We start from the raw sequence: 23,645 nt of genomic DNA on the forward strand, positions 1-23,645 counted from the left end.
GAAATGAAAGATCTGGGTAAATTAAAACATTTCTTAGGCATAGATTTTACCCAAACAGAAGGACAGGTCAAAATGTCACAAAAGAGATATGCCAACAAAATTCTGGAGAGATTTGGAATGCAGGAGTGTAGAGCTAGAGAAACTCCATGCGAACCCAAACTTGAATTCTCAGAAAAATCTGAAAAGATGCAAAATCCAAAAGAATACAGGGAAGCAGTGGGTAGTTTGCTTTACTTGTCCACATGCACCAGACCTGATCTGAGCTATGTAGTCAGCAAATTATCTAGACATTTCGCAGAACCTACTGAAGAACATAGGAAAGCTGTAAGACATGTTCTTAGGTATCTTAAAGGTACAATCGATCAGGAATTGACTTTCAGGAGAGATGACAAAAATAGTCTAAGGCTAAGAGTGTTTACGGATGCTGACTGGGCATCAGATGCTTCTGACAGACGCAGCACCACAGGTTTTTGTGTAAATCTAAGTGAAGGAAGTGGCTTAATTTCATGGAAAACGAGAAAACAACAAACAGTAGCTTTGTCCACTTGTGAGGCAGAATATATGTCTCTAGCGACTGCGATGCAGGAGTGCCTCTATTTAGAACAATTCCTAGAAAATCTGGACAACTACAAATATGATCAGACCAAAATCTATGAGGACAATCAGGGCACTATAGCAATTGCTAAAAACCCAGTACATCGACAAAGATGTAAACATATTGATATTAAATATCACTTCATTAGGGAAATTGTGAGCAGTGGTAGAGTGGTCTTGGAGTACTGCCCCACAGAACTAATGATGGCAGATTTGATGACCAAACCAGCGACTAAACGAATACTGAGCAAGTTTAATAGGGATTTATTTGGGGCTTAAAGGTGATTAGTGCACAAAGCACAGTGTTTCCTTTGTTGTTTGTTTACATTAAGGTGAAGATAAGACCTTATTTTTGTTTATATCCATTTCCAGGAAAAACCCCAGCAAGTAAAATTCGAGTGGGGGTGTTGACATATGTTCAGAATTACGGATTTTCTTTCTGGGTGTATCTTGCGTTGTATATGTGTGTGCTTCGTGAGCCACCATAGTTTCAGTGTTACGTGTGCACGAGAGCGTGCGTGTGCATGAGAGCGGGATGCGCCGACTGTAACATGTAAAAATGCGATAAGAAAATGCACGTGTAATAAGAGAAAATAAATGAGAGTTGTTCAAGAGGAGTCTGTTTATTTGGAACCACGCAAAGTATAAACCGCTGGAGAAGGACACCTTAACAGCAGCGATTAGATTATTTAAAAATACATTAATAATAATAATAATAATATTCAAGCGTGATAAATTCCATGTGTGGCGTGAGAGCGTGTGAAATTGCTAAAATGCGTGTGTCTCACGGTCAAAGCGTGAATATGACCTGCATATGACCCTTACCAAGGTCAGCACGTGATTACGCAGGTTTCCCACTGACTGTAAGTCACATTTATGTGCTCTCTGTCCTAATAATCACTTTTTTTGTGTGTTATATTGGCCGGGAGATGGTTGCAGAGAGTATCTTTTCAGGGTTGCCAACTCTCACGCATTGAGCGTGAGACACACGCATTTGACCGTTTTCACACGCTCTCACGCCACACTTCCGATATCTCACGCCAAAAAAAAATCCAGTTTATTTACCTCTGATCCACATATATGATTCAATGAGTTACTGGTTCGCTCTGGCGCCAACCACTGGCGATTGATCGCGATATAATACTTAATTTGTGTCCATTTTACGTTCCCCCCCCCTCAACAATTTACACTCGCCACCTCCTCCAGGTTCAAATCTTCAGGTTCACAATACGTGACGTTGATCAGTAGAATCCCGTTTCTATAGTAACGACATAACACAACATAACCGAACGTATATAAGGCCGTACGTCAAGGCAGTCGACACCAGTGTGATATTTGTAGAGAGAGAGGAGAAATCACAGCTGAACATATTAATACAGTAGTGGACAGTGGAATAAGAAAGAAAATGGACTGCATTATACAGATTGAGATGGAAAGTGAAAATCTGAGAAGTGGACAGGAAGAAACAAAGGATGACACACAGACGCTAAGTGAACATGAGGAGTTGTTCAATGTGAGAATTGAGAATATGATGAAGAAAGCCACAGATGAAAAAAATACAGAGAAAATAAAAAACAGAGAGATAGAAAAGGAGTGGGCAAGAGAGAGAGAAGAAATGAAGAACAGACACAAGGAACTGGAGGATGAAAAGAGGGTGATTGTAAAGGACATGAATCAAATGGAGGAGGACTATATAAAGGAGATCAGAAGGATGGCTGAGGAAAAAGAGAGGGAGGAGCTGGAGAACATCAAGCTTAGGCAGGAGATCCGCTTCTACGAAGAAAATGAAAAGGCAAGACTGAGCGAAATAGAAGAACTTAGGCAAAAGATGAAGGAGAAGCAGCAAGAGTGGGAGACGGAGAGAAAAACACTGGCGAAATGTCAGAAAGATTTGAAGAAGATGCAGTTAAATGTAGAACGTCTTCTTCTAATAGATCAAGAAATTAAGAGGATGGAGGATGAGAGGAAGATATCGGCAAAGGTGAAGCAAATGGTGGCTAGAGTGTTTGTGAGAAAAGACGGAAAACCTGAGGGCTCTGAGAAGAGAACTCTGAGACGATGGTGGAAGAGTTTAAAGAACAATGTGCTCTTCAGGAGCCAGGAGAGCAGCGTCCAACAGAACCAAGAGAAAAGCTCCGCCAATACAACAGAAATCTCATCCTGCCCCGGCGAAGGGAAGGAGACGAGAAAGAAGAGTATATGGCGAAAATGGTTCAAGCGCTGAAATGAAAGTGTGAGGAACCGCACACGATCTCCGTGTAGATGCGGTTCACCTGCCGCTCATCGCGGCTCCCCATCGCAACTATTTAATCTTCCCCCTCACTCTTCTTGTGAAGTATTGGTGCCATGCCACGTACCGAGCGGTCTCTCCGTCTTACTGCCTTCCCCGTGTACCGACCTCTGCTCTCCTCCTAGACCTCGTCCCCTGCCTAGTCCCTCTGAACCAGAACCATATAAATAGAGAGAGAGTCTCCATCTCCGTTCACTCCAACGGACCCGTTTGATTACAGCAAATACGAGCAGCGCAGTCAAGCTGGAGCAGTGGACCATCTGTGATACACTTTTACAGGTTAGTACGCTTAAAAAATCTGATTGTGTATTGTAAGGACATCGGAATCAAATTAACATGTGCATTAAAATGTGCATTAAAGCATTTCAGTGAATTATCCACCTCTAAATAAGCAGATTTAGGGAACTAAATCTATGCTAAGACAACGCGAATACGGTTAACGAGATTTCACATTAACGACTGACAGCCTATTAATAGTAAATTCCTCTCTTAATGCCATTTCAGCTAAACGCGATGTTTTTGCGGGGTAGCTAAGTATTGGTTAAATATAACTTTTGAGTGTGATTGTAGAGTGTGTTGGGTCGAGGAGGTGAAATGAGGATATCCATTTTGGAGTACCAGCTAACGTTTTATTTCCTTTTATTTTATTTTTTTATCCTTTTATTTATTTTATTTTCCTTTTTTATTTCGTTTTATTTATTTTTATTTAATTTTATTAATGTATTTCCTCAGTTTTTGAAGCTGCTGGATATAAAATACATACTATTTAGTGTGATTAAGTTTTAAATATTCTATCACTTAAAGAAATAATATAATTATTAGGAGTTCATACTTATTAAACCCGTGTCAACACTATAGCTGTGATCAGCAGCTATGGGCCCTGTGTTTACAGGTCCAGTGGTGCATCGTAGTGCAGGGGATTTCCTCTTTCTGAGTGCGGGGTGATGCACAAATATGGTGGGAACAGCATCTGCTCTCAGCCTGGTCTTGCCCTGTTTGGTTCTGATGAACTGGTCTGCCTCAAAATGTGCCTGCAGAGTGATGTGAGTTTACTCCTCACACATGACAACTCAGTTTCGTCTACCCATATACATATCCGATAGTGGGTGAATACACAGTATTAGAGAACACTTACTGGATACGTATACACTCATTACACGTATAAAAAAACAACCAAGGATGTGCAACAAGTTCAAATTCATATCACATCAATACTCATAATAATCATTTTCTCCTGTCTTTTTCTCCTCTCTCTCTTTAGGCCAAAGAACCATAGGGGATTCAATGGAGCCTGCAACTAGATAGCATCCTCACCCTGCACACGAGTCTGTCTGGAGTCTTTGATTTTTGTTCACTATTCTGTATTTTAATAAATCAGGCATTAAGCTTTCCAATAGTGTGTTTATTGTGAAAAGTGCAAATGCAGTGTTTGATGATTACCTCACACATTTTATTTTTTGCTGTTGTAATATTTAGTGAGGGTAAGATTGCTCCAGCTTAGTTGAGACAACCTTTTTTTTCTCCTCTCAGTAACAGTGGGGAAACCATAAATTTTTGCTCCTTTCTCTGATCGATTGGAGCATCCCCATGCAGCACAGCAAACCATGGTGGACACTACACAAACACGGAGGAAAGGACACAGAAAAACTGCTTGACATGATATTCATATTTGAGATTATTAGAGATTTATTTAATGAATTAATTGCTGTAAATAAGTGTGTATTAAAAAGACTATATATACACTGCTCAAAAAAATAAAGGGAACACTCAAATAACACATCCTAGACTTGAAAGAATGAAATATTCTCATTGAATACTTTGTTCTGTACAAAGTTGAATGTGCTGACAACAAAATCACACAAAAATCATCAATGGAAATCAAATTTATTAACCAATGGAGGCCTGGATTTGGAGCCACACACACACACAATTAAAGTAGAAAAACACACTACAGGCTGATCCAACTTTGATGTAATGTCCTTAAAACAAGTCAAAATGAGCCTCAGTATTGTGTGTGGCCTCCACGTGCCTGTATGACGGGCGGGCCAGTCCATAGCTTCAATGCCTTCATCTTGCAGGACCTGCTGACACACTCCAGCCACATGAGGTCTAGCATTGTCCTGCATTAGGAGGAACCTAGGGCCAACCGCACCAGCATATGGTCTCACAAGGGGTCTGAGGATCTCATCTCGGTACCTAATGGCAGTCAGGCTACCTCTGGTGAGCACATGGAGGGATTTGTGGCCCTCCAAAGAAATGCCTCCCAACACCATTACTGACCCACTGCCAAACCGGTCATGCTGAAGGATGTTGCAGGCAGCAGATCGCTCTCCACGGCGTCTCCAGACTCTGTCACGTCCGTCACCTGCTCAGTGTGAACCTGCTTTCATCTGTGAAGAGCACAAGGCGCCAGTGGCGAATTTGCCAATCCTGGTGTTCTCTGGCAAATGCCAAGCGTCCTGCACGGTGTTGGGCTGTGAGCACAACCCCCATCTGTGGACGTCTGGCCCTCATACCATCCTCATGGAGTCGGTTTCTAACCGTTTGTCCAGACACATGCACATTTGTGGCCTGCTGGAGGTCATTTTGCAGGGCTCTGGCACTGCTCCTCCGGTTCCTTCTTGCACAAAGGCGGAGGTAGCGGTCCTGCTGCTGGGTTGTTGACCTCCTACGGCCTCCTCCACGTCTCCTGGTGTACTGGACTGTCTCCTGGTAGCGCCTCCAGCCTCTGGACACTACGCTGACAGACACAGCAAACCTTCTTGCCACAGCTCGCATTGATGTGCCATCGTGGATGAGCTGCACTACCTGAGCCACTTGTGTGGGTTGTAGAGTCTGTCTCATGCTACCACGAGTGTGAAAGGACCACCAATATTCAAAAGTGACCAAAACATCAGCCAGAAAGCATAGATACTGAGATGTGGTCTGTAGTCCCTACCTGCAGAACCACTCCTTTATAGGGGGGTCTTGCTAATTGCCTCTCATTTCTACCTATTATCTATTCCATTTGCACAACAGCAGGTGAAATTGATTCCTAACTGAACAGGTTGGTTTCACAGAAGTGTGGTTGACTTGGAGTTACCACACACAGACGTATCCAGGACGTGGGCTAAAACCGTCGCTTTTGTGTCAAGCCACTCATGACCAAGAGACAAAGACAGAAGCATCTTCCCTGGGCCACGGAGGAAAAGAACTGCACTGTTGTTCAGTGGTCCAAGGTGTTGTTTTCAGATTAAAGTAAATTTTGCATTTCATTTGGAAATCAAGGTCCAAGTCTTGAGGAAGAGTGGAGAGACACCCAATCCAAGCTGTTTGAGGTCTAGTTTGAAGTTTCCACAATCAGTGATGTTTGGGGAGTCATGTCATCTGCTGTGTTATATCAAGACCAAAGACAGCGCAGCCGTCTACCAGGACATTTTAGGGCACTTCATGCTCCCCTCTACTGACTAGCTTTTTGGAGATGGAAATTTCATTTTCCATCACAACTTTTCACCCATCTTCACTGCCAAGAGTACCAATACCTGGTTTAATAACCACAGGATCACTGTGCTTGATTGGCCAGCAAACTTGACTGACAGTGGCGGCTGGTCAATACGGGGTGCTGGGACGCCGCCCCCTTAATATTGTTCCGATACTAAAATAAGTTCATTATAAACTGCGATAGTGAGGAAATTATTTAGTCACACTGTGTGTCTAGCCATGTTTGAATTTATTAAAAGAGTAAACACATAATTGTATTTAACTGTTCAAGTGAGATATGTTGATTTGAGTACTGAGCTGTGGTGCTGCTGTAAATGTCTCTGCATCCTGCTCGTATTAGTCGCGGTGTACGGCATTATTTTCATACAATGTTTGCATATGTAGTAATGCATAGTAATACCTGTATTTTCCAATGTCATTCTGGCTGCTTGCTGGATCACAAATCTCGCGAGACAGATTTTTAACGCGACGAGAAATCTCGCTGAGTTCCGTCTCGCGACACCACTAATAACCGCGGTATGTTGTTTTTTTACTTTGATGTTGTGAATTGAATAATCTAAATCAGCGTTTCTCAACCAGGGTGCCGTCTGTCTTCATCGGGGGTGTCGTCAAAATATTCTGATGTGAAATAAAAAACTATAGTTTTAAAATTGAAGTTATTATACGTTTTAAAAATCATTAAAATGTATTTCATATGACCAGATCTCTCAAGTTTGGTGGGCGTGAGCTTTTTTCAGGCGGGGGGGATTGGAATATGTCGAGATGGTTAGTGTAGCGGCTGTGTGTGTGTGTGTGTGTGTGTGTGTGTGTGTGTGTGTGGTTGGGGAGCGGGCTGGCTAAAGTCTACGAAGCGACAGCGCGATCTATATTCTGATTGGTTCAACCTGTTATAATATACAACCGATGGATTGGCTGAATATGCTGCGGTGTGCAGCGATTAGATTATTTAAAAATACATTAATAATAATAATAATAATATTCAAGCGTGATAAATTCCATGTGTGGCGTGAGAGCGTGTGAAATTGCTAAAATGCGTGTGTCTCACGGTCAAAGCGTGAATATGACCTGCATATGACCCTTACCAAGGTCAGCACGTGATTACGCAGGTTTCCCACTGACTGTAAGTCACATTTATGTGCTCTCTGTCCTAATAATCACTTTTTTTGTGTGTTATATTGGCCGGGAGATGGTTGCAGAGAGTATCTTTTCAGGGTTGCCAACTCTCACGCATTGAGCGTGAGACACACGCATTTGACCGTTTTCACACGCTCTCACGCCACACTTCCGATATCTCACGCCAAAAAAAAATCCAGTTTATTTACCTCTGATCCACATATATGATTCAATGAGTTACTGGTTCGCTCTGGCGCCAACCACTGGCGATTGATCGCGATATAATACTTAATTTGTGTCCATTTTACGTTCCCCCCCCCCTCAACAATTTACACTCGCCACCTCCTCCAGGTTCAAATCTTCAGGTTCACAATACGTGACGTTGATCAGTAGAATCCCGTTTCTATAGTAACGACATAACACAACATAACCGAACGTATATAAGGCCGTACGTCAAGGCAGTCGACACCAGTGTGATATTTGTAGAGAGAGAGGAGAAATCACAGCTGAACATATTAATACAGTAGTGGACAGTGGAATAAGAAAGAAAATGGACTGCATTATACAGATTGAGATGGAAAGTGAAAATCTGAGAAGTGGACAGGAAGAAACAAAGGATGACACACAGACGCTAAGTGAACATGAGGAGTTGTTCAATGTGAGAATTGAGAATATGATGAAGAAAGCCACAGATGAAAAAAATACAGAGAAAATAAAAAACAGAGAGATAGAAAAGGAGTGGGCAAGAGAGAGAGAAGAAATGAAGAACAGACACAAGGAACTGGAGGATGAAAAGAGGGTGATTGTAAAGGACATGAATCAAATGGAGGAGGACTATATAAAGGAGATCAGAAGGATGGCTGAGGAAAAAGAGAGGGAGGAGCTGGAGAACATCAAGCTTAGGCAGGAGATCCGCTTCTACGAAGAAAATGAAAAGGCAAGACTGAGCGAAATAGAAGAACTTAGGCAAAAGATGAAGGAGAAGCAGCAAGAGTGGGAGATGGAGAGAAAAACACTGGCGAAATGTCAGAAAGATTTGAAGAAGATGCAGTTAAATGTAGAACGTCTTCTTCTAATAGATCAAGAAATTAAGAGGATGGAGGATGAGAGGAAGATATCGGCAAAGGTGAAGCAAATGGTGGCTAGAGTGTTTGTGAGAAAAGACGGAAAACCTGAGGGCTCTGAGAAGAGAACTCTGAGACGATGGTGGAAGAGTTTAAAGAACAATGTGCTCTTCAGGAGCCAGGAGAGCAGCGTCCAACAGAACCAAGAGAAAAGCTCCGCCAATACAACAGAAATCTCATCCTGCCCCGGCGAAGGGAAGGAGACGAGAAAGAAGAGTATATGGCGAAAATGGTTCAAGCGCTGAAATGAAAGTGTGAGGAACCGCACACGATCTCCGTGTAGATGCGGTTCACCTGCCGCTCATCGCGGCTCCCCATCGCAACTATTTAATCTTCCCCCTCACTCTTCTTGTGAAGTATTGGTGCCATGCCACGTACCGAGCGGTCTCTCCGTCTTACTGCCTTCCCCGTGTACCGACCTCTGCTCTCCTCCTAGACCTCGTCCCCTGCCTAGTCCCTCTGAACCAGAACCATATAAATAGAGAGAGAGTCTCCATCTCCGTTCACTCCAACGGACCCGTTTGATTACAGCAAATACGAGCAGCGCAGTCAAGCTGGAGCAGTGGACCATCTGTGATACACTTTTACAGGTTAGTACGCTTAAAAAATCTGATTGTGTATTGTAAGGACATCGGAATCAAATTAACATGTGCATTAAAATGTGCATTAAAGCATTTCAGTGAATTATCCACCTCTAAATAAGCAGATTTAGGGAACTAAATCTATGCTAAGACAACGCGAATACGGTTAACGAGATTTCACATTAACGACTGACAGCCTATTAATAGTAAATTCCTCTCTTAATGCCATTTCAGCTAAACGCGATGTTTTTGCGGGGTAGCTAAGTATTGGTTAAATATAACTTTTGAGTGTGATTGTAGAGTGTGTTGGGTCGAGGAGGTGAAATGAGGATATCCATTTTGGAGTACCAGCTAACGTTTTATTTCCTTTTATTTTATTTTTTTATCCTTTTATTTATTTTATTTTCCTTTTTTATTTCGTTTTATTTATTTTTATTTAATTTTATTAATGTATTTCCTCAGTTTTTGAAGCTGCTGGATATAAAATACATACTATTTAGTGTGATTAAGTTTTAAATATTCTATCACTTAAAGAAATAATATAATTATTAGGAGTTCATACTTATTAAACCCGTGTCAACACTATAGCTGTGATCAGCAGCTATGGGCCCTGTGTTTACAGGTCCAGTGGTGCATCGTAGTGCAGGGGATTTCCTCTTTCTGAGTGCGGGGTGATGCACAAATATGGTGGGAACAGCATCTGCTCTCAGCCTGGTCTTGCCCTGTTTGGTTCTGATGAACTGGTCTGCCTCAAAATGTGCCTGCAGAGTGATGTGAGTTTACTCCTCACACATGACAACTCAGTTTCGTCTACCCATATACATATCCGATAGTGGGTGAATACACAGTATTAGAGAACACTTACTGGATACGTATACACTCATTACACGTATAAAAAAACAACCAAGGATGTGCAACAAGTTCAAATTCATATCACATCAATACTCATAATAATCATTTTCTCCTGTCTTTTTCTCCTCTCTCTCTTTAGGCCAAAGAACCATAGGGGATTCAATGGAGCCTGCAACTAGATAGCATCCTCACCCTGCACACGAGTCTGTCTGGAGTCTTTGATTTTTGTTCACTATTCTGTATTTTAATAAATCAGGCATTAAGCTTTCCAATAGTGTGTTTATTGTGAAAAGTGCAAATGCAGTGTTTGATGATTACCTCACACATTTTATTTTTTGCTGTTGTAATATTTAGTGAGGGTAAGATTGCTCCAGCTTAGTTGAGACAACCTTTTTTTTCTCCTCTCAGTAACAGTGGGGAAACCATAAATTTTTGCTCCTTTCTCTGATCGATTGGAGCATCCCCATGCAGCACAGCAAACCATGGTGGACACTACACAAACACGGAGGAAAGGACACAGAAAAACTGCTTGACATGATATTCATATTTGAGATTATTAGAGATTTATTTAATGAATTAATTGCTGTAAATAAGTGTGTATTAAAAAGACTATATATACACTGCTCAAAAAAATAAAGGGAACACTCAAATAACACATCCTAGACTTGAAAGAATGAAATATTCTCATTGAATACTTTGTTCTGTACAAAGTTGAATGTGCTGACAACAAAATCACACAAAAATCATCAATGGAAATCAAATTTATTAACCAATGGAGGCCTGGATTTGGAGCCACACACACACACAATTAAAGTAGAAAAACACACTACAGGCTGATCCAACTTTGATGTAATGTCCTTAAAACAAGTCAAAATGAGCCTCAGTATTGTGTGTGGCCTCCACGTGCCTGTATGACGGGCGGGCCAGTCCATAGCTTCAATGCCTTCATCTTGCAGGACCTGCTGACACACTCCAGCCACATGAGGTCTAGCATTGTCCTGCATTAGGAGGAACCTAGGGCCAACCGCACCAGCATATGGTCTCACAAGGGGTCTGAGGATCTCATCTCGGTACCTAATGGCAGTCAGGCTACCTCTGGTGAGCACATGGAGGGATTTGTGGCCCTCCAAAGAAATGCCTCCCAACACCATTACTGACCCACTGCCAAACCGGTCATGCTGAAGGATGTTGCAGGCAGCAGATCGCTCTCCACGGCGTCTCCAGACTCTGTCACGTCCGTCACCTGCTCAGTGTGAACCTGCTTTCATCTGTGAAGAGCACAAGGCGCCAGTGGCGAATTTGCCAATCCTGGTGTTCTCTGGCAAATGCCAAGCGTCCTGCACGGTGTTGGGCTGTGAGCACAACCCCCATCTGTGGACGTCTGGCCCTCATACCATCCTCATGGAGTCGGTTTCTAACCGTTTGTCCAGACACATGCACATTTGTGGCCTGCTGGAGGTCATTTTGCAGGGCTCTGGCACTGCTCCTCCGGTTCCTTCTTGCACAAAGGCGGAGGTAGCGGTCCTGCTGCTGGGTTGTTGACCTCCTACGGCCTCCTCCACGTCTCCTGGTGTACTGGACTGTCTCCTGGTAGCGCCTCCAGCCTCTGGACACTACGCTGACAGACACAGCAAACCTTCTTGCCACAGCTCGCATTGATGTGCCATCGTGGATGAGCTGCACTACCTGAGCCACTTGTGTGGGTTGTAGAGTCTGTCTCATGCTACCACGAGTGTGAAAGGACCACCAATATTCAAAAGTGACCAAAACATCAGCCAGAAAGCATAGATACTGAGATGTGGTCTGTAGTCCCTACCTGCAGAACCACTCCTTTATAGGGGGGTCTTGCTAATTGCCTCTCATTTCTACCTATTATCTATTCCATTTGCACAACAGCAGGTGAAATTGATTCCTAACTGAACAGGTTGGTTTCACAGAAGTGTGGTTGACTTGGAGTTACCACACACAGACGTATCCAGGACGTGGGCTAAAACCGTCGCTTTTGTGTCAAGCCACTCATGACCAAGAGACAAAGACAGAAGCATCTTCCCTGGGCCACGGAGGAAAAGAACTGCACTGTTGTTCAGTGGTCCAAGGTGTTGTTTTCAGATTAAAGTAAATTTTGCATTTCATTTGGAAATCAAGGTCCAAGTCTTGAGGAAGAGTGGAGAGACACCCAATCCAAGCTGTTTGAGGTCTAGTTTGAAGTTTCCACAATCAGTGATGTTTGGGGAGTCATGTCATCTGCTGTGTTATATCAAGACCAAAGACAGCGCAGCCGTCTACCAGGACATTTTAGGGCACTTCATGCTCCCCTCTACTGACTAGCTTTTTGGAGATGGAAATTTCATTTTCCATCACAACTTTTCACCCATCTTCACTGCCAAGAGTACCAATACCTGGTTTAATAACCACAGGATCACTGTGCTTGATTGGCCAGCAAACTTGACTGACAGTGGCGGCTGGTCAATACGGGGTGCTGGGACGCCGCCCCCTTAATATTGTTCCGATACTAAAATAAGTTCATTATAAACTGCGATAGTGAGGAAATTATTTAGTCACACTGTGTGTCTAGCCATGTTTGAATTTATTAAAAGAGTAAACACATAATTGTATTTAACTGTTCAAGTGAGATATGTTGATTTGAGTACTGAGCTGTGGTGCTGCTGTAAATGTCTCTGCATCCTGCTCGTATTAGTCGCGGTGTACGGCATTATTTTCATACAATGTTTGCATATGTAGTAATGCATAGTAATACCTGTATTTTCCAATGTCATTCTGGCTGCTTGCTGGATCACAAATCTCGCGAGACAGATTTTTAACGCGACGAGAAATCTCGCTGAGTTCCGTCTCGCGACACCACTAATAACCGCGGTATGTTGTTTTTTTACTTTGATGTTGTGAATTGAATAATCTAAATCAGCGTTTCTCAACCAGGGTGCCGTCTGTCTTCATCGGGGGTGTCGTCAAAATATTCTGATGTGAAATAAAAAACTATAGTTTTAAAATTGAAGTTATTATACGTTTTAAAAATCATTAAAATGTATTTCATATGACCAGATCTCTCAAGTTTGGTGGGCGTGAGCTTTTTTCAGGCGGGGGGGATTGGAATATGTCGAGATGGTTAGTGTAGCGGCTGTGTGTGTGTGTGTGTGTGTGTGTGTGTGTGTGTGTGGTTGGGGAGCGGGCTGGCTAAAGTCTACGAAGCGACAGCGCGATCTATATTCTGATTGGTTCAACCTGTTATAATATACAACCGATGGATTGGCTGAATATGCTGCGGTGTGCAGCGATTAGATTATTTAAAAATACATTAATAATAATAATAATAATATTCAAGCGTGATAAATTCCATGTGTGGCGTGAGAGCGTGTGAAATTGCTAAAATGCGTGTGTCTCACGGTCAAAGCGTGAATATGACCTGCATATGACCCTTACCAAGGTCAGCACGTGATTACGCAGGTTTCCCACTGACTGTAAGTCACATTTATGTGCTCTCTGTCCTAATAATCACTTTTTTTGTGTGTTATATTGGCCGGGAGATGGTTGCAGAGAGTATCTTTTCAGGGTTGCCAACTCTCACGCATTGAGCGTGAGACACACGCATTTGACCGTTTTCACACGCTCTCACGCCACACTTCCGATATCTCACGCCAAAAAAAAATCCAGTTTATTTACCTCTGATCCACATATATGATTCAATGAGTTACTGGTTCGCTCTGGCGCCAACCACTGGCGATTGATCGCGATATAATACTTAATTTGTGTCCATTTTACGTTCCCCCCCCCCTCAACAATTTACACTCGCCACCTCCTCCAGGTTCAAATCTTCAGGTTCACAATACGTGACGTTGATCAGTAGAATCCCGTTTCTATAGTAACGACATAACACAACATAACCGAACGTATATAAGGCCGTACGTCAAGGCAGTCGACACCAGTGTGATATTTGTAGAGAGAGAGGAGAAATCACAGCTGAACATATTAATACAGTAGTGGACAGTGGAATAAGAAAGAAAATGGACTGCATTATACAGATTGAGATGGAAAGTGAAAATCTGAGAAGTGGACAGGAAGAAACAAAGGATGACACACAGACGCTAAGTGAACATGAGGAGTTGTTCAATGTGAGAATTGAGAATATGATGAAGAAAGCCACAGATGAAAAAAATACAGAGAAAATAAAAAACAGAGAGATAGAAAAGGAGTGGGCAAGAGAGAGAGAAGAAATGAAGAACAGACACAAGGAACTGGAGGATGAAAAGAGGGTGATTGTAAAGGACATGAATCAAATGGAGGAGGACTATATAAAGGAGATCAGAAGGATGGCTGAGGAAAAAGAGAGGGAGGAGCTGGAGAACATCAAGCTTAGGCAGGAGATCCGCTTCTACGAAGAAAATGAAAAGGCAAGACTGAGCGAAATAGAAGAACTTAGGCAAAAGATGAAGGAGAAGCAGCAAGAGTGGGAGATGGAGAGAAAAACACTGGCGAAATGTCAGAAAGATTTGAAGAAGATGCAGTTAAATGTAGAACGTCTTCTTCTAATAGATCAAGAAATTAAGAGGATGGAGGATGAGAGGAAGATATCGGCAAAGGTGAAGCAAATGGTGGCTAGAGTGTTTGTGAGAAAAGACGGAAAACCTGAGGGCTCTGAGAAGAGAACTCTGAGACGATGGTGGAAGAGTTTAAAGAACAATGTGCTCTTCAGGAGCCAGGAGAGCAGCGTCCAACAGAACCAAGAGAAAAGCTCCGCCAATACAACAGAAATCTCATCCTGCCCCGGCGAAGGGAAGGAGACGAGAAAGAAGAGTATATGGCGAAAATGGTTCAAGCGCTGAAATGAAAGTGTGAGGAACCGCACACGATCTCCGTGTAGATGCGGTTCACCTGCCGCTCATCGCGGCTCCCCATCGCAACTATTTAATCTTCCCCCTCACTCTTCTTGTGAAGTATTGGTGCCATGCCACGTACCGAGCGGTCTCTCCGTCTTACTGCCTTCCCCGTGTACCGACCTCTGCTCTCCTCCTAGACCTCGTCCCCTGCCTAGTCCCTCTGAACCAGAACCATATAAATAGAGAGAGAGTCTCCATCTCCGTTCACTCCAACGGACCCGTTTGATTACAGCAAATACGAGCAGCGCAGTCAAGCTGGAGCAGTGGACCATCTGTGATACACTTTTACAGGTTAGTACGCTTAAAAATCTGATTGTGTATTGTAAGGACATCGGAATCAAATTAACATGTGCATTAAAATGTGCATTAAAGCATTTCAGTGAATTATCCACCTCTAAATAAGCAGATTTAGGGAACTAAATCTATGCTAAGACAACGCGAATACGGTTAACGAGATTTCACATTAACGACTGACAGCCTATTAATAGTAAATTCCTCTCTTAATGCCATTTCAGCTAAACGCGATGTTTTTGCGGGGTAGCTAAGTATTGGTTAAATATAACATTTGAGTGTGATTGTAGAGTGTGTTGGGTCGAGGAGGTGAAATGAGGATATCCATTTTGGAGTACCAGCTAACGTTTTATTTCCTTTTATTTTATTTTTTTATCCTTTTATTTATTTTATTTTCCTTTTTTATTTCGTTTTATTTATTTTTATTTAATTTTATTAATGTATTTCCTCAGTTTTTGAAGCTGCTGGATATAAAATACATACTATTTAGTGTGATTAAGTTTTAAATATTCTATCACTTAAAGAAATAATATAATTATTAGGAGTTCATACTTATTAAACCCGTGTCAACACTATAGCTGTGATCAGCAGCTATGGGCCCTGTGTTTACAGGTCCAGTGGTGCATCGTAGTGCAGGGGATTTCCTCTTTCTGAGTGCGGGGTGATGCACAAATATGGTGGGAACAGCATCTGCTCTCAGCCTGGTCTTGCCCTGTTTGGTTCTGATGAACTGGTCTGCCTCAAAATGTGCCTGCAGAGTGATGTGAGTTTACTCCTCACACATGACAACTCAGTTTCGTCTACCCATATACATATCCGATAGTGGGTGAATACACAGTATTAGAGAACACTTACTGGATACGTATACACTCATTACACGTATAAAAAAACAACCAAGGATGTGCAACAAGTTCAAATTCATATCACATCAATACTCATAATAATCATTTTCTCCTGTCTTTTTCTCCTCTCTCTCTTTAGGCCAAAGAACCATAGGGGATTCAATGGAGCCTGCAACTAGATAGCATCCTCACCCTGCACACGAGTCTGTCTGGAGTCTTTGATTTTTGTTCACTATTCTGTATTTTAATAAATCAGGCATTAAGCTTTCCAATAGTGTGTTTATTGTGAAAAGTGCAAATGCAGTGTTTGATGATTACCTCACACATTTTATTTTTTGCTGTTGTAATATTTAGTGAGGGTAAGATTGCTCCAGCTTAGTTGAGACAACCTTTTTTTTCTCCTCTCAGTAACAGTGGGGAAACCATAAATTTTTGCTCCTTTCTCTGATCGATTGGAGCATCCCCATGCAGCACAGCAAACCATGGTGGACACTACACAAACACGGAGGAAAGGACACAGAAAAACTGCTTGACATGATATTCATATTTGAGATTATTAGAGATTTATTTAATGAATTAATTGCTGTAAATAAGTGTGTATTAAAAAGACTATATATACACTGCTCAAAAAAATAAAGGGAACACTCAAATAACACATCCTAGACTTGAAAGAATGAAATATTCTCATTGAATACTTTGTTCTGTACAAAGTTGAATGTGCTGACAACAAAATCACACAAAAATCATCAATGGAAATCAAATTTATTAACCAATGGAGGCCTGGATTTGGAGCCACACACACACACAATTAAAGTAGAAAAACACACTACAGGCTGATCCAACTTTGATGTAATGTCCTTAAAACAAGTCAAAATGAGCCTCAGTATTGTGTGTGGCCTCCACGTGCCTGTATGACGGGCGGGCCAGTCCATAGCTTCAATGCCTTCATCTTGCAGGACCTGCTGACACACTCCAGCCACATGAGGTCTAGCATTGTCCTGCATTAGGAGGAACCTAGGGCCAACCGCACCAGCATATGGTCTCACAAGGGGTCTGAGGATCTCATCTCGGTACCTAATGGCAGTCAGGCTACCTCTGGTGAGCACATGGAGGGATTTGTGGCCCTCCAAAGAAATGCCTCCCAACACCATTACTGACCCACTGCCAAACCGGTCATGCTGAAGGATGTTGCAGGCAGCAGATCGCTCTCCACGGCGTCTCCAGACTCTGTCACGTCCGTCACCTGCTCAGTGTGAACCTGCTTTCATCTGTGAAGAGCACAAGGCGCCAGTGGCGAATTTGCCAATCCTGGTGTTCTCTGGCAAATGCCAAGCGTCCTGCACGGTGTTGGGCTGTGAGCACAACCCCCATCTGTGGACGTCTGGCCCTCATACCATCCTCATGGAGTCGGTTTCTAACCGTTTGTCCAGACACATGCACATTTGTGGCCTGCTGGAGGTCATTTTGCAGGGCTCTGGCACTGCTCCTCCGGTTCCTTCTTGCACAAAGGCGGAGGTAGCGGTCCTGCTGCTGGGTTGTTGACCTCCTACGGCCTCCTCCACGTCTCCTGGTGTACTGGACTGTCTCCTGGTAGCGCCTCCAGCCTCTGGACACTACGCTGACAGACACAGCAAACCTTCTTGCCACAGCTCGCATTGATGTGCCATCGTGGATGAGCTGCACTACCTGAGCCACTTGTGTGGGTTGTAGAGTCTGTCTCATGCTACCACGAGTGTGAAAGGACCACCAATATTCAAAAGTGACCAAAACATCAGCCAGAAAGCATAGATACTGAGATGTGGTCTGTAGTCCCTACCTGCAGAACCACTCCTTTATAGGGGGGTCTTGCTAATTGCCTCTCATTTCTACCTATTATCTATTCCATTTGCACAACAGCAGGTGAAATTGATTCCTAACTGAACAGGTTGGTTTCACAGAAGTGTGGTTGACTTGGAGTTACCACACACAGACGTATCCAGGACGTGGGCTAAAACCGTCGCTTTTGTGTCAAGCCACTCATGACCAAGAGACAAAGACAGAAGCATCTTCCCTGGGCCACGGAGGAAAAGAACTGCACTGTTGTTCAGTGGTCCAAGGTGTTGTTTTCAGATTAAAGTAAATTTTGCATTTCATTTGGAAATCAAGGTCCAAGTCTTGAGGAAGAGTGGAGAGACACCCAATCCAAGCTGTTTGAGGTCTAGTTTGAAGTTTCCACAATCAGTGATGTTTGGGGAGTCATGTCATCTGCTGTGTTATATCAAGACCAAAGACAGCGCAGCCGTCTACCAGGACATTTTAGGGCACTTCATGCTCCCCTCTACTGACTAGCTTTTTGGAGATGGAAATTTCATTTTCCATCACAACTTTTCACCCATCTTCACTGCCAAGAGTACCAATACCTGGTTTAATAACCACAGGATCACTGTGCTTGATTGGCCAGCAAACTTGACTGACAGTGGCGGCTGGTCAATACGGGGTGCTGGGACGCCGCCCCCTTAATATTGTTCCGATACTAAAATAAGTTCATTATAAACTGCGATAGTGAGGAAATTATTTAGTCACACTGTGTGTCTAGCCATGTTTGAATTTATTAAAAGAGTAAACACATAATTGTATTTAACTGTTCAAGTGAGATATGTTGATTTGAGTACTGAGCTGTGGTGCTGCTGTAAATGTCTCTGCATCCTGCTCGTATTAGTCGCGGTGTACGGCATTATTTTCATACAATGTTTGCATATGTAGTAATGCATAGTAATACCTGTATTTTCCAATGTCATTCTGGCTGCTTGCTGGATCACAAATCTCGCGAGACAGATTTTTAACGCGACGAGAAATCTCGCTGAGTTCCGTCTCGCGACACCACTAATAACCGCGGTATGTTGTTTTTTTACTTTGATGTTGTGAATTGAATAATCTAAATCAGCGTTTCTCAACCAGGGTGCCGTCTGTCTTCATCGGGGGTGTCGTCAAAATATTCTGATGTGAAATAAAAAACTATAGTTTTAAAATTGAAGTTATTATACGTTTTAAAAATCATTAAAATGTATTTCATATGACCAGATCTCTCAAGTTTGGTGGGCGTGAGCTTTTTTCAGGCGGGGGGGATTGGAATATGTCGAGATGGTTAGTGTAGCGGCTGTGTGTGTGTGTGTGTGTGTGTGTGTGTGTGTGGTTGGGGAGCGGGCTGGCTAAAGTCTACGAAGCGACAGCGCGATCTATATTCTGATTGGTTCAACCTGTTATAATATACAACCGATGGATTGGCTGAATATGCTGCGGTGTGCAGCGATTAGATTATTTAAAAATACATTAATAATAATAATAATAATATTCAAGCGTGATAAATTCCATGTGTGGCGTGAGAGCGTGTGAAATTGCTAAAATGCGTGTGTCTCACGGTCAAAGCGTGAATATGACCTGCATATGACCCTTACCAAGGTCAGCACGTGATTACGCAGGTTTCCCACTGACTGTAAGTCACATTTATGTGCTCTCTGTCCTAATAATCACTTTTTTTGTGTGTTATATTGGCCGGGAGATGGTTGCAGAGAGTATCTTTTCAGGGTTGCCAACTCTCACGCATTGAGCGTGAGACACACGCATTTGACCGTTTTCACACGCTCTCACGCCACACTTCCGATATCTCACGCCAAAAAAAAATCCAGTTTATTTACCTCTGATCCACATATATGATTCAATGAGTTACTGGTTCGCTCTGGCGCCAACCACTGGCGATTGATCGCGATATAATACTTAATTTGTGTCCATTTTACGTCCCCCCCCCCTCAACAATTTACACTCGCCACCTCCTCCAGGTTCAAATCTTCAGGTTCACAATACGTGACGTTGATCAGTAGAATTCCGTTTCTATAGTAACGACATAACACAACATAACCGAACGTATATAAGGCCGTACGTCGAGGCAGTCGACACCAGTGTGATATTTGTAGAGAGAGAGGAGAAATCACAGCTGAACATATTAATACAGTAGTGGACAGTGGAATAAGAAAGAAAATGGACTGCATTATACAGATTGAGATGGAAAGTGAAAATCTGAGAAGTGGGCAGGAAGAAACAAAGGATGACACACAGACGCTAAGTGAACATGAGGAGTTGTTCAATGTGAGAATTGAGAATATAATATCTATGATGAAGAAAGCCACAGATGAGAAAATAAAAAACAGAGAGATAAAAAAGGAGTGGGCAAGAGAGAGAGAAGAAATGAAGAACAGACACAAGGAACTGGAGGATGAAAAGAGGGTGATTGTAAAGGACATGAATCAAATGGAGGAGGACTATATAAAGGAGATCAGAAGGATGGCTGAGGAAAAAGAGAGGGAGGAGCTGGAGAACATCAAGCTTAGGCAGGAGATCCGCTTCTACGAAGAAAATGAAAAGGCAAGACTGAGCGAAATAGAAGAACTTAGGCAAAAGATGAAGGAGAAGCAGCAAGAGTGGGAGACGGAGAGAAAAACACTGGCGAAATGTCAGAAAGATTTGAAGAAGATGCAGTTAAATGTAGAACGTATTCTTCTAATAGATCAAGAAATTAAGAGGATGCAGGATGAGAGGAAGATATCGGCGAAGGTGAAGCGCATGGTGGCTAGAGTGTTTGTGAGAAAAGACGGAAAACCTGAGGGCTCTGAGAAGAGAACTCTGAGACGATGGTGGAAGAGTTTAAAGAACAATGTGCTCTTCAGGAGCCAGGAGAGCAGCGTCCAACAGAACCAAGAGAAAAGCTCCGCCAATACAACAGAAATCTCATCCTGCCCCGGCGAAGAGAAGGAGACGAGAAAGAAGAGTATATGGCGAAAATGGTTCAAGCGCTGAAATGAAAGTGTGAGGAACCGCACATGATCTCCGTGTAGATGCGGTTCACCTGCCGCTCATCGCGGCTCCCCATCGCAACTATTTAATCTTCCCCCTCACTCTTCTTGTGAAGTATTGGTGCCATGCCACGTACCGAGCGGTCTCTCCGTCTTACTGCCTTCCCCGTGTACCGACCTCTGCTCTCCTCCTAGACCTCGTCCCCTGCCTAGTCCCTCTGAACCAGAACCATATAAAAATAGAGAGAGAGTCTCCATCTCCGTTCACTCCAACGGACCCGTTTGATTACAGCAAATACGAGCAGCGCAGTCAAGCTGGAGCAGTAGACCATCTGTGATACACTTTTACAGGTTAGTACGCTTAAAAAATCTGATTGTGTATTGTAAGGACATCAGAATCAAATTAACATTTGCATTAAAATGTGCATTAAAGCTTTTTACTGAATTATCCACCTCTAAAAGCAGATTTAGGGAACTAAATCTATGCTAAGACAACGCGAATACGGTTAACGAGATTTCACATTAACGACTGACAGCCTATTATTAGTAAATTCCTCTCTTAATGCCATTTCAGCTAAACGCGATGTTTTTGCGGGGTAGCTAAGTATTGGTTAAATATAACATTTGAGTGTGTTGGGTCGAGGAAGTGAAATGAGGATATCCATTTTGTAGTACCAGTTAACGTTTTATTTCCTTTTATTTCATTTATTTATCCTTTTATTTATTTTATTTTCCTTTTTTATTTCGTTTTATTTATTTTTATTTAATTTTATTAATGTATTTCCTCAGTTTTTGAAACTGCTGGATATAAAATACATACTATTTAGTGTGATTAAGTTTTAAATATTCTATCACTTAAAGAAATAATATAATTATTAGGAGTTCATACTTATTAAACCCGTGTCAACACTATAGCTGTGATCAGCAGCTATGGGCCCTGTGTTTACAGGTCCAGTGGTGCATCGTAGTGCAGGGGGCTTCCTCTTTCTGAGTGCGGGGCGATGCACAAAAATGGTGGGAACAGCATCTGCTCTCAGCCTGGTCTTGCCCTGTTTGGTTCTGATGAACTGGTCTGCCTCAAAATGTGCCTGCAGAGTGATGTGAGTTTACTCCTCACACATGACAACTCAGTTTTGTCTACCCATATACATATCCCATAGTGGGTGAATACACAGTATTAGAGAACACTTACTGGATACGTATACACTCATTACACGTATAAAAAAACAACCAAGGATGTGCAACAAGTTCAAATTCATATTGCATCAATACTCATAATAATCATTTTCTCCTGTCTTTTTCTCCTCTCTCTCTTTAGGCCAAAGAACCATAGGGGATTCCATGGAGCCTGCAACTAGATAGCATCCTCACCCTGCACCCGAGTCTGTCTGGAGTCTTTGATTTTTGTTCACTATTCTGTATTTTAATAAATCAGGCATTAAGCTTTCCAATAGTGTGTTTATTGTGAAAAGTGCAAATGCAGTGTTTGATGATTACCTCACATATATATTTGCTGTTGTAATCTTTAGTGAGGGTAAGATTGCTCCAGCTTAGTTGAGACAACCATTTTTTTCTCCTCCCAGTATCAGTGGGGAAACCATAAATTTTTGCTCCTTTCTCTGATAGATTGGAGCATCCCCACGCAGCACAGCAAACCATGGTGGACACTACACAAACACGGAGGAAAGGACACAGAAAAACTGCTTGACATGATATTCATATTTGAGATTATTAGAGATTTATTTAATGAATTAATTGCTGTAAATAAGTGTGTATTAAAAAGACAAGATATATATAATTTATCAATGTATTTTAATATGTCATATAATGTCTGTATGTAAATGTAATGTGTTTTAATCTACCCTTTTAAAGCAGATTTCTGCACAATGAAGTCAAAGAAAAATTTCTTTCTGTCAGAAAATGTACATTAGTCATTTAGATTACTTAGGTCCCCAATACCATGGGATTACAGAAATCACCATGATTTAAAGATATGTTAGAAAATTAATCTAATCTGAATTTCTCACCCCTTCCTGTCCCTCTAAATATATAAATGAACGTAATATATAACAATTATAAATCAAAGCATTAAACAGCTATATGTTCACAATAATCCTCAAATCGCAGTTCTGTCTCTGTGTTTATGCGCTCAAATTGAACTTCCTGGAACTATCTGAAACCTCCTTGAATCATGTGACCATCAAGCGTTTTGAACTTCCATTGTCGCGAGTTAGACTCAGGCTGTGTTCGAAATAGCCTACTACATACTACTGGCATACTGATCGAGCCCCAAATCAGTATGTCGTATGCAGTATGTGACCAAAATGAAATTTTCCAGTACGCAAAACATACCCGGATGACCTACTACTTCCGCAAAATATTCCAGTACGCAAACAGAGCTATCTTCGTGGTGTACTGCATCCCATCATGCAACGCTACGTTCACGTGACCCCGTAGTGTGCTTTGATTTTGTCGCATACTGGAAACTGTACTGCATACTACTACGAGGACCAGTATGCAGTATCCAGTATATACTGAGTCCAGTATGCAGTATCCAGTATGTAGTAGTCTATTTCGAACACAGCCTCAAATCGCCCCAAAAGGGGCGGTACTACAGGGAATGCACCTCAACGCTGATTGGACAATGGCATTCAGAGGCAAGAAACGCTGTCCAGAACAGGCATAGCTAGTTAAATGCCGTGATAGAATGAGAGAAAAAAAACTTCCTTTTCATCCTTTCGTGGTGCGTTGCCCAATCGC

At 42.3% G+C, this 23,645-nt stretch overlaps 1 protein-coding gene and 3 long non-coding RNA genes across 5 annotated transcripts; all 4 read left to right on the top strand.

The window, feature by feature from the left end:
* Nucleotides 1–1,777: 1,777 nt before the first annotated feature.
* Nucleotides 1,778–4,274, top strand: LOC143513929 (uncharacterized). The gene is made up of 3 exons (XR_013130736.1): nucleotides 1,778–3,163; nucleotides 3,743–3,927; nucleotides 4,146–4,274. It is a non-coding gene; the product is annotated as an uncharacterized LOC143513929 (long non-coding RNA).
* A 3,645-nt stretch (nucleotides 4,275–7,919) lies between these two features.
* Nucleotides 7,920–10,302, top strand: LOC143513930 (uncharacterized). The gene is made up of 3 exons (XR_013130737.1): nucleotides 7,920–9,191; nucleotides 9,771–9,955; nucleotides 10,174–10,302. It is a non-coding gene; the product is annotated as an uncharacterized LOC143513930 (long non-coding RNA).
* A 3,643-nt stretch (nucleotides 10,303–13,945) lies between these two features.
* Nucleotides 13,946–16,327, top strand: LOC143513931 (uncharacterized). The gene is made up of 3 exons (XR_013130738.1): nucleotides 13,946–15,217; nucleotides 15,796–15,980; nucleotides 16,199–16,327. It is a non-coding gene; the product is annotated as an uncharacterized LOC143513931 (long non-coding RNA).
* A 3,652-nt stretch (nucleotides 16,328–19,979) lies between these two features.
* LOC143513932 (uncharacterized) lies at nucleotides 19,980–22,636 on the top strand. 2 transcript variants are annotated; one of them, XM_077004617.1, is made up of 3 exons: nucleotides 19,980–21,236; nucleotides 21,801–21,985; nucleotides 22,204–22,636. In XM_077004617.1, the coding sequence occupies exon 1, from the start codon at nucleotides 20,074–20,076 to the stop codon at nucleotides 20,887–20,889; it is 816 nt and encodes a 271-aa protein (XP_076860732.1). In that variant the 5' UTR covers nucleotides 19,980–20,073; the 3' UTR covers nucleotides 20,890–21,236; nucleotides 21,801–21,985; nucleotides 22,204–22,636. The 2 variants fall into 2 exon arrangements, with proteins under 2 accessions (XP_076860732.1, XP_076860733.1); XM_077004618.1 differs by having other exon boundaries at nucleotides 21,835–21,985.
* Nucleotides 22,637–23,645: the final 1,009 nt, after the last annotated feature.

This window comes from Brachyhypopomus gauderio, chromosome 5 (genome assembly GCF_052324685.1).
Source record: "Brachyhypopomus gauderio isolate BG-103 chromosome 5, BGAUD_0.2, whole genome shotgun sequence".
NCBI classification, from domain to species: Eukaryota; Metazoa; Chordata; class Actinopteri; order Gymnotiformes; family Hypopomidae; genus Brachyhypopomus; species Brachyhypopomus gauderio.